Source organism: Equus przewalskii, chromosome 1, assembly GCF_037783145.1.
Source record: "Equus przewalskii isolate Varuska chromosome 1, EquPr2, whole genome shotgun sequence".
In the NCBI taxonomy this organism is placed as follows: Eukaryota; Metazoa; Chordata; class Mammalia; order Perissodactyla; family Equidae; genus Equus; species Equus przewalskii.
In genome coordinates, this window is record NC_091831.1 from 68,568,411 (window position 1) to 68,585,548 (window position 17,138).

The 17,138-nt window shown below is 42.7% G+C and overlaps 2 protein-coding genes across 18 annotated transcripts in view; one reads left to right on the plus strand and one right to left on the minus strand.

The window, feature by feature from the left end:
* Positions 1-3,685, minus strand: part of URB2 (URB2 ribosome biogenesis homolog) — a 34,053-nt gene extending 30,368 nt beyond the window's left edge. For 2 of the 12 annotated variants that reach the window (XR_011524542.1, XM_070566815.1), the window contains exons 1-2: positions 3,369-3,598; positions 1,457-1,595 (exon numbers count right to left, since the gene is read on the minus strand). Coding sequence is in view for 6 of the 12 variants with exons in the window: in XM_070566815.1 (XP_070422916.1) it covers positions 1,457-1,582 (126 nt within the window). In the remaining 6 variants the exon portion in view is untranslated. Of the gene's footprint in view, positions 1-811; positions 959-1,456; positions 1,596-3,231 lie in introns of all 12 variants that reach the window. The other 10 variants (XM_070566829.1, XM_070566858.1, XM_070566847.1 and 7 more) reach the window with 10 other exon arrangements.
* The window catches only part of TAF5L (TATA-box binding protein associated factor 5 like), a 30,794-nt gene continuing 16,372 nt past the window's right edge, over positions 2,717-17,138 (plus strand). Inside the window, exons 1-2 of one of the 6 annotated variants that reach the window (XM_070566889.1) lie at positions 2,717-3,218; positions 13,997-14,141. In XM_070566889.1, coding sequence (XP_070422990.1) covers positions 14,000-14,141 — 142 coding nt within the window. In that variant the 5' untranslated portion in view covers positions 2,717-3,218; positions 13,997-13,999. Of the gene's footprint in view, positions 3,219-3,726; positions 3,859-3,971; positions 4,413-13,996; positions 14,142-17,138 lie in introns of those variants that run through there. The other 5 variants (XM_070566897.1, XM_070566911.1, XM_008533646.2 and 2 more) reach the window with 5 other exon arrangements.

The following is a 17,138-nucleotide window of genomic DNA, read 5'->3' on the forward strand; positions in this document are numbered from 1 at the left end:
AAAGAAAACAACAAATTTTGGGGGTCGGCCTGGTGGCATAGTGGTTAGGTTCACAAACTCCACCTAAGCAGCCCCAGGTTCCCAGGTTTGGATCCCAGGTGTGGACCTACACACCGCTCCTCAAGCCATGCTGTGGTAGCATCCCACATACAAAATAGAAGAAGATTGGCACAGATTTAGCTCAGGGCCAATCATCCTCAACAACAACAAAAAAGAACTTTGTCTTCATGGGTCAAATAAAAAATTTCAAGTGAAACAACAGTTTCTTCTAACTTCTAACTTCTCTGAAGTTGTACTAAATTTTAAAAGCTGGAAGCACAAGAATTGCTCAGAATGGCCACAAAATGAATCACACACAAAAGTAAAAATGTAGAGTCAAAGGACAGGGGTTTGTGCCCAGGCTGCCCATGTTACCCATGGCTTAACCCTCCAATCTATTTACCTTACGCAGAAGACAGAGAGTCTTCTGTGAAATAATGCACAAGTGCCTTATGAAAAGGAGGGTTGAACATATATAGTTTCCATTATTGTGACATGTTTCCTGATTCATAAACATGAGGAAAGGTGGTGAGGCCTCAGTTCATGATACGAGAACTGTCACTAACAGAATGAACAGTGACAGATGCTAAAAGGAAAAAAACCTCTCAGGATAAGATAGTGAAGCCCTTGATCGAATTGTCTGCCATGACTTCCCCTTTTGGCTTACCCTGTGTAGCATTTGCTAAGTGACTGTCAAGCTGCCAAAAGGAGTCTCAGGTGCAGCCAGATTTAGGAACTACTAGCAAATATGACAGCGCTCCACATACTGTACCTCATCATCATTTTAACAGATGTAATCCATCTTTGACACATTTTGTGCTGTCTTAATACCAGCATACGTGTGTATGTTAATCCAATTTCGTGAGCTCATCATCCTGGTGTCTCCATTGTATTCACAGTATTTTTTAGCCAAATAAGCCTGAGAAATGTTAAAAATGAGCGATGTCTTTCTTAGTTCCTAATCTATTTCTAGAACGGCTTAGTACAAATACTAAACCTTCTCTACTTCCCAACCTTCAATTCATCAAAGTCCAAAGATGTTTAACAAAGCACCAACAAGCAACACTACTGGAGCATCACTTTGGATTTACAAGTAAATGGAGCTGCCTAAAGACGCAGAACTTAACTTCTGTAACCTAATTCCCAATTTGTTCACTGATACACATACTTCATTCAGAATATAAGAGATGTTTCCGAACATAAGAGAAATGCTAACTAGATTTTGTAACAGAAAAACTTTACTAATGTAATTCCTTACAATACCTTTTTTCACTGACATTACTTTTAACTTCCAACCATGTTTCCTTCCCCAATCTTTTCTCTAATCTTTTAAAATCTTAACTAAGTGTCAATATGCAATTTACATAAGTGTTAATTATTTTAAGTTGTAGAAATGTAAGTTTCACATTAAACTTACTTGTTCTTTATTTGGAAGAAAGCATTGGTGGGAAATCCAAGCAAAGTGAGCTAGTTTCAGTTTATCTTCCCAGGAAGTTGCCTTGCTTTTAAGCTTAAGGGAAATGCCAGAATAAACAGCAGCCATTGCTACACTTTTTCTAAGATTTAAAACAATGGAAAAAAAATATTAGATTAAGGTCAAACTCAACAAGCACCAGAAAATAAACATTATCTATCTTATTGTCAAATAATATATAGTCCTTAAAATTTTTTTTTCAATGAATTAAAACACATCAACAGAATTGTCAAGCCCAAGTCTATACATAAGACGCTTGAGCCCATGAATTTTCCAGGGGAAATTCAGACAACAGCAGGCAGAAAACACACACATAGGTACAAGTTTTCCTGCTGTGATCAAACACCACAACCCCAGAAGTGCGTGTGCAGGAATTCAAGTGGACAAAATGCAAAGTGTTCAAAGTACTTTGAAAACAGATTCATTCACACATGGTTTTAGATGGAAAAAGTTTCTGCACAAATCTTCTGAAATATACTATGTATTATGTATTAGGACCAGCTCCATTAAAGAGCTTCAAGAGATAAACAAGCAATATATGGAGAAAAATTCTGCAAGTAAAAAGAAATACAGTATAAACCCAATCCTAATACAAATACTGTTATTTCAGCTGCAACAGTAACTTCTCACTACATTCAGTTATGTATACATTTACAAACATACATTGCTTCCAAAGACTCTACAAAATATATTTACACAATTAAGGCTGTAAAAATAGAATACAATTAAATCATGAATAAGGAAAGAAAGTAAACATACCAACCACCTACAATTACTACCAAACCGAGGTAAACATAGCTTTGAGTTTCCTAAAAGTCACAGTAAAAAGGGGAAACATATCAGGTTAAGCCATTTTCATTATACAAAGGGAAACAAGTCAGTTCCTCAAAAGAGAAAATTTTTCTTGATGCTTAATAGTGAAATAAAATTATTGAAAATAAAAAGCAAAACAGGACAATGGAAATGCCAAAAAACGATCGCAGTTCCACGTTTCTAATATAAATACTGTCAAACCAAAAGAATTTGCTACACTGAGGGCTAGATCACTTGCATTTTTTAAATCTCTGGGGCCTGAAATCCTACAGACCTACCTTCGGAACTTATTCCCATAGGTAACTAACTATACACAGAATGAGAGAACACTGGGTGAAGGACACTTCCATTCAGCATGGTATCCATCACTCTATTACAGAGAACAAGAACAGTCAAGCGCTGTCAGTTTTCCTGTTTCACCAACCAGTTCAACAACTACTTATTTAACTTCTAAGTTCAATGTTAGACAGCCATCGCGACAGCTACAAAGTAGTTAAAAAGTGTTTGCAGAATTGGCAACAAAGACTCTCCAGATACCCTCCGGGTTCTACCAACTTTCCACTCTCGGCGCCCTCGGCGACGTGAAAATAAGCCCGATGCGGGAAGCAGAGCGCCGTTAGTACGCACGCAAAGGCCGCTTACGCGCGGCCACATGCTGAATCCTGCCCAGCAGAATGAAACCAAGTAATGAGAGTCAGGAGAGAGCAACAAGGAGCGATGTGAGAGGTCGCCGAAGAAGAGAGTCCAGTCAGCTCTCGCCCAGCGCTTGCTGACTACGGGAGAGGCCAGGCCCGCGGCGGAGGGTCGTCCCTAGGCAAGGCGCTCCCCTCGAGGTGGGCCCCAGGTCGGCCCCAGGTCCGAGCCGCGGGCGAAGGCAAAGAGCCGTCCCCAGGTAAGGAGCTCACCTCGAGGTTGGCCCCAGGTAGGGGCCGAGAGCCGGGGCAAAGGGCGTCCGTCCCCAGGTAAGGAGCTCACCTGAGGCCCCGGCTTGGGTAGGGACTGCTTGCTCGAGCGGAGGGTCGGCCCTGGGGCGGGTGCTCACCTGGAGGTCGGGCCCACGTAAGGGCCGCGGGCGGGGGCAGTGGGCCGTCCTCAGGTAAGGTGCTGCCCTCGAGGCCAGCCCCGGATGGGGACCACGGGCGGGGACGAGAAGAGCGGCGGCTAGGTCGGCCTCCGCGCGGCCCACCACGTGGGAGCGGCCCCCCGGGCGCTCCTTCCGCCCGACGCCGGCGGCGCGAAGGGGCGGGGCGGCGCGCACGCCAGGCATTGCCAGCCGAGCACCGAGGCGCCTCGCCCATTGGCGGAGACAGTTGCGCGTCGGAGGCCCGAGCGCCCAGCCCGCGGCCCGCTCCGTGTCAGTCAGTCATGGAGCGGCGGCCCAGAGCCGCGGCGGAGGCGGCGGGGCGCGGGGCGCGGGGGCCCGGCTGAGGCGGCCGTCGGAGCGAGACCTGCCGCAGGGACGACGGAGGCGGAAGCAGCCGGATCCCGGAGGCGGCGGCGGCGGGAGAAGCCGGAGCCGCCTGGGATGTTCAGTGAGCGCGGGGCGCGGGCGGGAGGCCGGGCCGGGGAGGGAGGGAGCGCGGGAGCGCGGAGGCCTGGGGGGTGGGGGCGCGCGGAGTCCCGCCGGCGGCGGTGGGGGCGGGGCGGGGCGGGGCGGGGCTCGGAGCGCGGGCGCGGCCGCTGCTCCGCCCTGGGCCTGGAGTCCCGGCGGCCGGCGGCGTGGCCTGTAGTCCGCACCCCCTGGGGGCTCCGCTTTCCCGCCCGGGGTCCTGCGGGGCGGCCTCGGGCGCTCGTCGGGAAGGGTCCTGAGTACCGGGCAGCCAGGCGGGAGCACAGGTCCAAACCTCTTTCTTCATTTAAGGAAAAAGGAAATGTCTTTGGCCGAACTCAAGATTAAACTTCGCACATGGTGGTTGTGAGCGGAGGGGCGTGAGGTCGACCTCTGCATGTAACAGGGGAGGTCTCGGGTCAGACTAAGTGTTGCTGGAGGATCCGACCTGCAAGGTGGCCTTGGAGGTTAACTCATGACAGCGTGTAAGGTTTGTGCGCCTAGGCGGTCCTCGCGAGGCTCCTGAAAATGTGTTAGGTAAGGCGTTGGTCCGAAGTGAGCTGATGGTTAGAAATAGGGTGTCATTTTAGACTTAGCGGAAGTGGAGTACAGGAAAGCTTTATGCAGTTCTCCCATCAGTTGTGAAAGTGTCGTTATAATGCGGATCTCGCAGCTTCTGTGGTTCTGGGATCTAAAGGTAAATCTGCCAATCCAATGCGGCTTTCGTCTTAAATTACCTAAACTCTGACCTTGCAGATTGAAATCTTAGAATGGTAATTCCCGCGAATTAAACAGTTGGGCGCCGTGTTGGGAAGAAGAGTAAGGGCGGAGTTCGTCTTCTGTTAGATGATAGAAATGTATGAAATACCTGAGTTGTAGGGTAGAGGGAGGACACAGCAGCTGTTCTCCAGCCTTGGTCACAGCCCTGCTTGAAAATGGGTGTAGGAAAGGGAGATTGTGCCGCATCTTAAACTCCAAGAAGCTTAATATAGTGGATGGGGCTTGATGACTACATAGACCTAAGGTTGAAACCATGTAACTATTTGTGTAACTTCTGTTAACCTCAGTTTATTCTTCTGTAAAATGGGATAATGACTGATAACTTGAAAGGGGACCTTGGGGCCGGCCCTGTGGCGCAGCGGTTAAGTGTGCACATTACCTTTCGGGGCCCCCGGTTCCAGGTTAGGATCCTGGGTGTGGACATGGCACGGCTTGGCACGCCATGCTGTGGTAGGCGTCCCCACATATAAAGTAGAGGAAGATGGGCATGAATATTAGCTCAGGGCCAGTCTTCCTTAGTAAAAAGAGGAAGATTGGCAGCAGTTAGCTCAGGGTTAATCCTCCTCAAAAAAAAAAAAAAAGTGGACCTTTTAAAGGGTACCAGAAAAAGGAATAATGGATGTGAAAATGCCTGAAATATAAAAAGCACTCTGTCAATATTAACTATTAGCTACTATAATTTCCTGGGTTTTAGCAAGATACTTTCTAGATTCCTTGTAGGCCAAAGTTTTTTTGTGTTATCTGTGAAGCATACTAATTTTGATTTTTTTTAGTGAACTACAAATCCCTCCTCCCTTGAAAATCACTGTTAAATTAGGAAACGAAAAGGTGGGCTTGCCTTGAGCATTTTTCTTTGTCATCAACAATAAATCAGATTAGTATGTTTTGGAATAGTTTTGTTGGTCCTGCCTCTAAATATGAGGTTTCTGTGTGCTTCTGTGACTGTGCAACTGGGTAAAGGCCTCACTTAACTGCTCAGTAACTAGTTTTTTGGGTTTTGTTTTGCAAACAGATGTCTGTCACAACACCTATGAAGGGCATCTCGGGAGAAAGGGAGGGTTTGTTTTTGATGATCTATTTTAGCTGGAAGAGAGCCCTAGAGATCCTGTGTTAAACCAGCATTACCCAGGGGACAGTACTAGAAGTAAAGCTTGCAGCCTCTCTTCATGGGGCACACAGCTTCTCAGGTAGTAACTGTTCTGATCATTTTCTCAGCAAGCATCTGGTAAGCCTTCACTATTATGTCCCCCAAAAAGCCCCTGATCTAATGTAAAACCCTTTGGGCAGCAGGACACTGTAAAGAGTGAGAGCTCAGACCCTGCAGCCAGTTGGCCTGAGTTCTCGTCCCAGCACTGCAGAACCTTGGGACAGTGTCTGACTTCTTTGGGCCTCAGCTTTCTTGTCTGAAAAGTGTTAGCTTGCTTACAGGGTTTTGAGATGTAGAGGAGATAATCTATGTGCAGCACTTGAAATAGTGTCTCGCCAGTGGTGTATGCTCAGTAAGCGTTAGGAATTTGATAGTGGTGGTGTAGGAAACAAAGAGTATTGTGAGTGCTGTAATAGATGTTTTTTCCTAGGTTCAGGGAGTAGAGGGGGCCACGTTAAAGGAAGCTTTTGGGAGGGAGAGAGGAGCTGAGCTGTGAAGTCTGAGTGGGATTTAGCTAAACCAAGCTGGAATGCCAGTGTAGGGGTACCTCCAGTTAATGGAGGAGCCTTGACCAAAGCCCCTGGAGGTGAGAGGGTGGGGTGGTACTCACCAGATAGGTAAGTGAAGGTGGATCAGAGTAACCTCGAAATGACACAATGGAGATTGAATTTTTTTTATCCTCCACACTGGTGGAGGCAGTAGAAAGTTTTTAAGTTGATTACACACAGCCTCAGATTAGCTTTTTGGAAAAACTGGGCTTACCTACAATACTGTGGCATTGTATTAAAAGTAGGGAAGGCTCATCCACCTGTCCTGGCAGCTTTGTGTCTGCCTGTGATTCCAAAAGGAAAATAACTACTTAGCAGAGACAAGCATTTTAATCCAAATCTGGAAGCTGAGAGAGTACTTACAGAAGGCATGAAGAAACCCTTAGGTCATTCCAGGCAGCCTTCTCTCCTAAAAGTTATCTTCAAGGGTATTCTATATGTGCCTGATGACAAGGCAAGGTTTCCCGCAAAAGTGTCCCTCTGAAAAGAGGATATCACCTCGTGTTCAAACCTCTCCTATTGAAGGACACTCAGTTACTCTTGGAACAACAAGATGCTGTTTGGGAAACACGTATTGGGCTGAAACAACCTCATTCGATGCTAGTTTGGGATATTTATAGAATCAATAAGTGAGTGATGAGTGAAAAAAAAGTTCTGCCTACCTGAATGGGGATTGATGGCTCGGGTTAAGATTTCCAGTGAGTGCATCATGAGGATTCACAAAGTGCTCGCTCATAGCCGATTTGGTAGATGCGAAGGTGGTGTGCTCTAGAAAGTGGAATTTGATGATTCAGAGCGGCTTAAGTGACCACAGGGACTCTGGTGTTGAAGATGAAAGTGAAGAGTTAGAGTAAAATTGTTTCAGGAATTAATATATTGCCTTATATATTTTTAAGTACATAGATGTAAGCTAATAAATTAAAGATTATAAACAGACATTTGACTATTTCATCTACAATCCTAAAAGATTTTTTTTGTTAACCAAAAACTTTTCTTCCTAATTTTCTCATTGTAAGAGTAAGGTTGTCTCAGGTTTGAACTTTCCTTTTAAAGTTGGATGTTTTAACAGAAATTAATTGCTACTCTGTTTCTCTGCTGAAGCAAATTCCCTTTTCTCTTCTCATTTTTTTAACTTTTAGATGGTTTAAAGAATGTTGTATACTGACAAAGTTTGGAAAACACTATAGAGAACTTCCATTCATAATTCTTTGTTTAGCAGTCGAATAAAATAGTCTTCTGGTAAGATGTCTTGAAATGTATCTATATCTTAATCACTTTACAGTGTTTGGTAATAATAAAAGGTTGCCCTGTTTTTAGTAACAAAATACTAACTTTTGGAAATTTGATAGTTTAGTAATCAGAAGTGTTTTGCAAAACTTTGTGAATTAACATTTTGAAGCTAAGATATTGATGCTTTAGTTTCACGAAGTAATACCATGGTCTAGAACTGTGTTGTCCGCTGCAGTAACCGTTGGCCTCATGTGGTAACTTAAATTTAATTAAAATTAAAAATTTAGTTCCTCAGTTACACTAGCCACATTTTACTTGCTCAATAGCCCTTTGTGGCTGGTGGCTACCATACTGACCAGTACAGACCTAGCACATTTCCATTATTGCAGAAAGTCCTGTTGGACAGTACTACTTAAGATGAAAAATTGAAGATCACTCCACTCTGAGACACACACAGATGTTTCAGTGTCATTAAAGTATCTCTGAAACCTCACTTGCTGCATTTGAAGTCAGTTTCAGGGAGAACTGTAAACATAGGGAAACATTTCTCCTTCTTCTCTGTTTCTTGTCTGCAGTAGTGTTGCCAAATAGAGTATCCATGAAGGTTTTCTCTGTGAAGTCAAACAGTAAATTATGCGTTTTGAGTGAGAGAGTGTGCCGTACTCTTCCATGTTAATGAGGTTTTGTAGAGAAATAATTTCTCTGTCCTGTAAATAGTATTAAAGTAGGAACCAAATATCTGTGGATTTTTTTGGTTCATAAAAATTCAGAGAAATCATGAGCCTAAAGTAAACTCTCAAGAATTCCAGGCAGAAGCTAGACAAGGCTTAGTTTATTTATTGTTTGTTTGTTTGTTTTATTTCAGAAAGACTGGCCCTGAGCTAACATCTGTTGCTCATCTTCCTCTTTTTGCCTGAGGAAGATTGTGGCTGAGCTAACATCTATGCCAGTCTTCCTCCACTTTGTGGGATGCTACCACAGCATGGCTTGATGAGCCGTCTTAGGTCTGCGCCCGGGATCCAAACGTGTGAACCCCAGGCCACCAAAGCAGAGTGCACAAACTTAACCACTACACCACTGGGCCAGCCCCTACTCACTTTATTTTTAATGTGAGTTTCAAAGATGAGAAAAGCCCTGTCTCAGAGCCCCCTCCATCTGTTTGGGGGAACTAAGGAACAGTGATGGCAGGAGTGGACAGCCTGTATTGGCAGTTCGGGGTTGGGGGGAGGGGGATTTTAAGTTTGGGAGAAGCATAATCAGATTTGTCCTTTACTTTGCCTGCATTCTAAAGGGTGGTTTGAGGTAGTGCTAGAAGTGGGAAAATACTGGAGTAGTTCAATTGAGAAGAGATTTGTGCTGTGAAATAGTAGCAGTGAGGATAGGGTAGCAGCAGTGGCTCCAAGAGAGAATCCTGTGTAGAATAGGAGTTACTGGCTGCTTAGAAGTGAGAGGGAGAGAGAGAAAAGAATCGTAAGATGATTGGGTTTTTTTGCTCTAGTGGTGGGTGGTGGCACCATTAAGCTGACTAGGAAAACAAGGAGAAGGACGAGGTCTTAAAGGAAGATAAATTTGAGCACAGTGAATTTCAGATGTTTGCGACTTCTGGGTAGACATGCCTTTTAGACTTGAGCTCAGGAAGGTGATCTGACTAGAGACTGTAAGTCTTGGGTAAGTAGTGTGATGATAGGGAATGTGAAGAATGAGAAGCAGACCAAGAATGGAAGAGGAGGAGCCAGAAAGACACGTTTGCAAGAGAGAGAGTGTTTCAAGGGAGGAGGTATGTTCAGCAGTGAGAGACCATGTAGGATAGTGTGGAAAAGTGACTGTTAGATTTGGCAAGAGTTGAGGAATCTCAAGTCTAGTAAATAGCCTGCTGAGATAGGGAGTAGGCTCATTAGCTGGGTAGGGAGACTGGTGCAGATTTGGAATGGTGAGGGTGGGAAGCTATAAGGAAAGAGAATAGTTGACAAGAAAGACATCATGGAGGTTGCCACTGGTGGTGGAGAAAAGCAATTTCTAGTGACATCTCCCTGCCTGGTTGTATGATTTCTGCTCCTCCTCCCCCCACAAAAAAAAACCCTCCAGGTTCTACATTGCATCCTGAGCTCCCAGCTATGAGCCTTATTTGTGTGCCATTTATTTCTTGGGACATGATGGAAAAGAGCACAGCTTCAGGTGTATTCATGTCAGTCTGTGATTGAGCAAAGACTGAATGTGAAAGGCCATTATAATTTTAAAATTATATGAGGTATGACTGAGTCTAAGAGTAGAATGGCTCATTTATTTTTCAGCTGTGATTTATATTTTCACAAAGCTAATTGAATACACTTTATCAAGATGATTAATGCAAAAGCTTAGATTTTTAAGTCCTACTTAGAATGACCTTTTGATAGCTATTACACCCGTCTAGACTGCTGCAAGTAAAGAGAAGAAAACTAATATTTGATTACCTAGTTGGCACTTTACATGACATCTCATTTAACAAAAAATACAAAATAATTTTTATCTGTTTTTAAGAAAAAATTTACAGTTGGAAAAAATATATTTACTTAGGAAAAAACCAAACACCTAGCAACCTGTCAGTATACTCAGTTGGGGAGCTGATTTGAGGATGGTGAGTTTACCTGAATTTGTTTTGAATTCATCCATACTCAAAGCTGCCACCTTATATCGAGGGGGTGCTGTCCATGTAGTACTCTACTGGCATTTCATGGAATTGTATAGTACTTAGCCCGTGAAGTAATGGGCTTGGGGGTGTCCCTCTAAGCACCCCTCCACTAACCATAGGCATTGAACATAAGCGAATGGGGTTAGGATGCAGTGAAAAGATTTACTCAGCTGCAGTCCTGTATTATTATCATCATCTTGAGCATGCATGGGTTCCCTGTATCTTTGCTTCCCGTGTTTCTGTAGTTCGGTATGAAGAGTGTAGCTGTAGTTTTTCCTGCATAGTTATTACTTTGAGACAGGAAAATGATCCTGTCCTGATTTTATATAGCAACTTTGTTGAAGTATTAGTTAATCAGTAGGCAACTGTTGATATGTGAGAAATAGATACTTATTGTGTCAGAATCCTCATTTTAATTTCCAGAAATACTAATAATGTGACATGAAGAGAAAGAAATGTGGTCATCTATTTTTACCTTTAAAAGTTAAGATATTTTATGTAAATTGAAAATTATGAGAAATCCTGAAATTTTAAGAAAGATGAAATTATATCCAAACTCAATTTAAATTTAAAAGATTTTATAATTATGGGAAAAGCTAAGTAGGTAACTTGAAATTGCAGTATTAATATCATGTCTGAATCTCTCAAAAGACAGGTCTATTTTAAGGAGGTTTTTTAAAATGTGTCCATTTATGGTCTTGGTACTATGGAAATCACTTGGGGGAGGGGAACTGATTTCTCTGCACAACTCTTTTCATTAATTATTTCACTTGAAATATGTATGCATTGGAATCAAATCCAGTTAAGTGGATTGGGTCATGTCTCTGGTATTCTGTTGAGGGTGGCTGTAAAAGGGAGTTAATGCCAGTATTCCTGCCCTTAAGATTCTTGGACCTACAGTTGGCTCACCACCCATCCTCAGGGAAGGTCTTTTCCCATAAATGGTGGTTTGGATTCAGAGAAACGGCCATTTGGGGAAATTTATTAGAATCAGTATTTTAAAACTAGTTCCTAGCAATCCCAAATATGGCCAGTTTTTGCTGTTGTTCATTCTCCTTTTTGTTTCCTCTTTCATAGCTTTCATTTCTTTTCCCCTCCTCCTCAGACATGCATATACTTTGTCCCACCTTGAGGGCATTGTGTCATTGCAGGGTCTATTCTCTGTCAGTTTTCCTGTGTCTTTCACATGCATGGTGTTTTCCTGGTAGAGAGGTGATCTCTTACTCTGATCTTATTTGGAACACTAAGGGACACACAGGGATACAAGCTTGAGTTCCCATGGCAACAAGAGATTGGCATTAGGAAATCTGGAAAAATTTTAGTCTCAGCTAAAATACGAGGACTCGGGCTGCTCTGGAAGAATTTGGAGACTAAGTGCTCTTGAAGTTAGATTAAAAACAGCTTTAGCAAGCAGTATTGTAGGGGTGTGTGATGGTGGGAGCTGTGGGGTGGGGGAAGGCAGAGGTCCTGGTTTGACTAGTCCTGACTTTGGGCCAAACTGGGGAAGGGCAGTACTGTCACAGTCTTTGTATGCATTTACTTTTTTTTTTTTAATAGAACATTGAATCAGAATCTCTGGGACTGAAATTATTTATATATACCCACTCACAGGAGATTCTTGTGAGTAGTCAGGTTAGAGAACCATGGAGAATCACTGATATAGTCAAACTGATGTAGTAATGCGTATTAGTAACCACGAAGAAACAATTCTCTCTCTTCGTTGATGGGCAGATAATGCTTAGAGCAGGGATCCCCACTCTCGAAGTGTCAGAATCCTTGTATTAGCAATAAAAAAAATCTTAATTAAAAACTAATCTGAGTTATCAATACAGTGAAAGACCATAACTGAGTGAGGCAAATTCCATAGTGAAAAGATGGTTCAGTATTGGAAAATAGGTTAATATATTTCATTGTATACTGAATCTCAACTGTATCAGACCCAGTCTCCCTCCTTTTTAACAAATATTTTATACTCTAGATCCAGAAATGAAAAACATAGATAATTTAATCTTTCTGTACACGTAGTTTAAAATAACGTATTTAGGATGTCCTAACATTTTATATTTATATATAGATATATGTGTTTTAGTATATGTGTCTTCAGCCTTCAGTGTTTGTCGTATGACTCTTAGAGAATTGAAAAGTGGATCTTCAGAGTACATTTTAAAAGGGCTACCACCACTTAGTTCAGAAGGATTATTTGCAAATGATTTTGGAACAATTTGTTTGCTACAGTATCTGGGTAAAATGTTTGGTTATTCACCACACATCACACACTAAAAGAAATTGCAGATGGATAAAAATTGGATATAAATGAATTTTTAAAAAGTTTTTAAGAAAAAATAAATAACAGATTTCTGGAAAGGGAGAAATTTAGTCTTTAAAAAGAATGGAGGAAATCACAAAGGAGAAGTCCAGTGCGTGTAATTGAAACTGAAAACTTAAGCACATCCAAATAACTTACTGAAAGCACATCTTACACACACAAAAATTGGGAACCCTTGATTTAAGAATGTTATTTGGTGGGGCTGATTACATGTGTGTGGATAATGTCACATGCATTCCAAAATGGACACCATATTTGGATCTTGAAGGGGAAAATATTTTTTATACAACAGAAATGAACTTAGAAAATTCATCCAGCTGTCGCTGGTCATCTGGACTGCAGTATTCTTTACTTCTGGCAAAGTAGTATTTGCAGCCCATGGCAATATCAGCGGTTCCTGTCATTGTTTTCTTTTTTTAAAGATTGACACCTCAGCTAACATTTGTTGCCAATCTTCTTTCTTTTTTTTTCTTCTTCTTCTCCCCAAAGCCCCCCAGTACATAGTTGTATATGCTAGTTGTGAGTGCCTCTAGTTGTGGCATGTGGGACGCTGCCTCAGCATGGCCTGATGAGCAGTGCCATGTCCGCGCCCAGGATCCAAAGCGGCGAAACCCTGGGGAGCTGAAGTGGAGCACACGAACTTAACCACTCGGCCACCTGTCATTCCTGATAATAAATTTAGTAGTCAAGGAAAATAATTTTTCTGTGGACGAGGAACCCTCAGATTAGCTTGAATTATCAAAAGCAATTTACCCCTGTTGAATGCATTTCCTACTATTTTCCTTTCTTATAAGAATTCATGAGATGAATTTTAACACATATGCATACCGTCTTACCATTTTGATGGTTTTCTGTACCTGTGATTACAAATAAAGAATGAAAGAGGTAAGTAATATGATAAAAATGAAAACACAGTGCTCAAATCCGTTATTAACCTCTCACTTCCTCAAAATCTGTTTGTCCACTTTCTCAGTTTCTCAGGTCTTTGATTTTGTAGTGCCTCCTGCCTGCTTTTTTGGCTGGTTCACTGCTAATTAACACCTCTCTCACAGGGTAGGCAGGAGAAATAAAGGACCCTGACCCTGGCATTCAACTGGTCCTGTTTGCTCTTTGTTAGCATCTCTAATCAGGCAGACTGAAGTCATGGAAATAAAAGGAGTTTGGGGGCAATCTATGGGGTTTTATTATCCATGATAATCTGACTTTCCATAATTGAAGTTGGCTGTATTGTCATTGGGAAAATAGATAAAATGGAAGAGAGCACCAGGTTAGTAATGAAGAAACTTAGTTTTGTGTCTTAACTAGGTCACTTAACTAGCCATGTGCTAGTCTTTCTCTACTACTTATTTTTCCTGTCTGTGATGTCCTGGTTGTATTGGATGATCTCCCAGATCCCTTATAGTTCTGTGGTTCCCCCCGAAGGTCATGAAACGAGTGCGCACCGAGCAGATTCAGATGGCTGTGTCCTGCTACCTCAAACGCCGGCAGTACGTGGACTCAGATGGTCCCCTGAAGCAAGGACTGCGGCTGTCACAGACTGCTGAGGAGATGGCAGCCAATCTCACAGGTAACCATGGGGGCTGCTCCTGGGGGTGAGCTGGAGCACAAGAACTCATGTCAAGGTCCACAAGAAATGATTTTTCCTCTTCTGGACATAGTGCCAGATTACGCACACTGTCCAACAACCTCAGTGGGCAGCGCCAGATGAGTGGTGCTGGCTCTAGAACTGGCTGTCCTTCAAAGCCATCCTTGGATGCCACTTGTAAAAACGTCCTATCCTAATATATCCTGCCTCAGAATTCTAAATGATTTTATCTGTACCTGAGATTATGTGTAACTTGTTCCTTCTAGAAACTGTTATCCTATGAGACCCGTAGGCTAGAGTCCCTGTACCCCTGTTGCATGTGTCCCCTCCTATAGCCTCACCTGTGGAAGTCAGGTTTGCTGGGTGAACAAGTCCTTTGGATTCAGTGGCTGGAAATAGTAACACAATAGATATGTTCCTGAAGCTTTTAAAATTTGTTTTTGTTTTTTGTTTGTTTTAAAATTGGATTCTTTTGTAGAAAAATTTGTCTTGAATCTATCTGGAATAATAAATAATTGTTCCTTAGCTATTTTGTGAATTCAGGTTTTTATGGGATACAATTTTCTTATATTGAATTTGTGTAGTAGAGATTTCAAGCAAGTTTTTTTTGTTTTTGTTTTTTTTCTTTTCTGCTTTTTCTCCCCAAATCCCCCCAGTACCTAGTTGCATATTTTATTTGTGGGTCCTTCTAGTTGTGCCTTGTGTGACGCTGCCTCATCATGGCCTGATGAGTGGTGCCATGTCTGCGCCCAGGATTCAAACCGGTGAAACCCTGGGCCACCGAAGCGGTGTGCGCGAACTTAACCGCTTGGCCACTGGGCCGGCCCATGGAGCAAGTTTTACTGCCGTGCTTTTAGGATGATGAAAGGCTGCTCTAAAGCCTGTGTGTGGAGTTCAAGGTTGCAGTGCTTTCTCCAGCTCAGCCCTGCTCATCTACTCAGACTGGGCCCTTCTCTCTTCTTTGTTCCTCTGCTTTCTTCTGCTCTTCTATGTATCTGTCACCACCTACTCCATCTCTTACTGATTTCAACCTTCATCGTGCTAGCAGTAGCTACCTCAGCTTCCTCTTTTCTTATTACCTTCAAAATCAAGGACCCAGATCCTTTATGCTATAAGGGTGTATTGATTGCCATTGCTATGGAAAAGGAGTGATGAGACAATAAAAACCTGAGGATGTCCTCAAAAGAGTGGTTCTTGACTCCCTCTGAGACAGTAGAAGAAGCCCAACAGGGATTTGCCTTCTTATTCTTCAGCATCAAATCTACACCATTCTTCCTTTCCTTCAGACTCCGCTGAGTTACCCTTGAAAAGAACAGGGCCTGTTGATGGGCTTGGAATACATTAATAAATTCCTCATTGTTTGTAGTAGGATAGCCAATTTACAGGGCCGTAGTAATTTCTTCTAAACTTGGCATCACAGTCTTTAATGTGCATGAATAATCTCGTACTGCCCTGCGTTCATTAGAACGTGAGGACAGTAATTCAATGCTGTTGTTGACAGAAAATAGGAACAAGCACATTACACAGACTTCTAGAACTTCACTCTTCTTAGTTGTCTTAGTTTAGATAGAATGGCTTATTCGGAGAGTCACTGTTGTTTCTGGAAACCTACTAGGAAATGTGAGAAACGTGAAATGAGATTATCATAAGATTTTGTCCTAGGTGTTTCTGTCCATTGAGTAATCTGAGTAATTATATCTTCATTCAGCAGGAACATACTGAACATCTGCTGTAGGCCAGGTGCTGAAAAGTTCTAAAGATAGCTAAGATTCGATTCCAGCTCCTGAGGAGCTTAGCATTATAGCCAGGAAATTAGGCAGGTAAATCAATAATTAAAAAGGTATGATGTAGTTAAGTTCTGTGAAGGAGAGATGCCCCTGGTTCTGTAGGAACAAAGGAGATAGTCATCTAAGTTAGCTTGGCAGGTCAAGGAAGGCTTCCTAAAAGGTCTTGTGGTTCCTAGCATGTAGTCATGGGTCAGTAAATAGTAGAAGGAATGAGCTGAGTTTCAAAAGAACAATTAGGAGCTAAAGGGGGAGCTGGGGTGGGGGGAAGTGGCACTGGTTGGAGGGGGGTATCCAAGTTATCAAATGCGAATTTTAGAGAGATCACTCTGATGGCTTTGTTGATTGGGAAAGGCCCAGATTAGAACCAGGGAAGTTAGTTAGAAGGCCATAGTGCAATCTAGTGAGAAGTGAAGACAGTTAAGGAAGTGGTAATAGGAATGGAGAGGAGAGGATAGATTTTAGAACTCCGTTGGACTTAGTGATGGATAAACTCAGGGTTGGGGGCAACATGAAGAGGGAAGAGCCTCCTCCTCCTTTGTGTAGCCTTGCAGCATATCCTCCTCCTTCCAGCTGTCTCTCTGAGTCCTAGTAGTGCACATTGACTTTTTCTCATCTATATCTCTCTTTCTATACATTTTATATTGTTCCTTCCTCAGCCCTGCTGCACTAATTACTGTTCCCACATCCATGTTCCATCTCCTAAAATGTATTACTGTTTCATCCAGATTATTGTTAAAGATGGCTTCTGTCAGTCCCCAGCTACCTTTCCCCAGTGTCTTCCTTTCCCCTGCAAAGGGGATAAGAAAATTTTGTCCTCCTTTTTAGAAAGCATAAACTCACAGAATAGACATTAAATGCATATTTTCATACTGAATATTCAGACTCCAGACTCCTTCCCCCATTCTGCTGCCCAGAACACTGGCAGCCAGGCACCTATCCTCCGGGAAGGCAATGAAGAGATTCTTCCTGGTGAATCAGACCTCCCCAAGAGAAAAGACATAAAGACATTGACATTGAGAAATTGTCCATCCAGGTCATCCTGGGTGATAAGCACATGGAGTTTTCATCAGCTCTGTAGTGCCTCACTTTCAGCTGTGCACGCTGGCAGCTATGGGCTGTCAGACCCTACAAGAAACTAATCTACTTACTATGAAGAATAGAAATGGAAAGAAACGGTGAGAAACCACTTGGG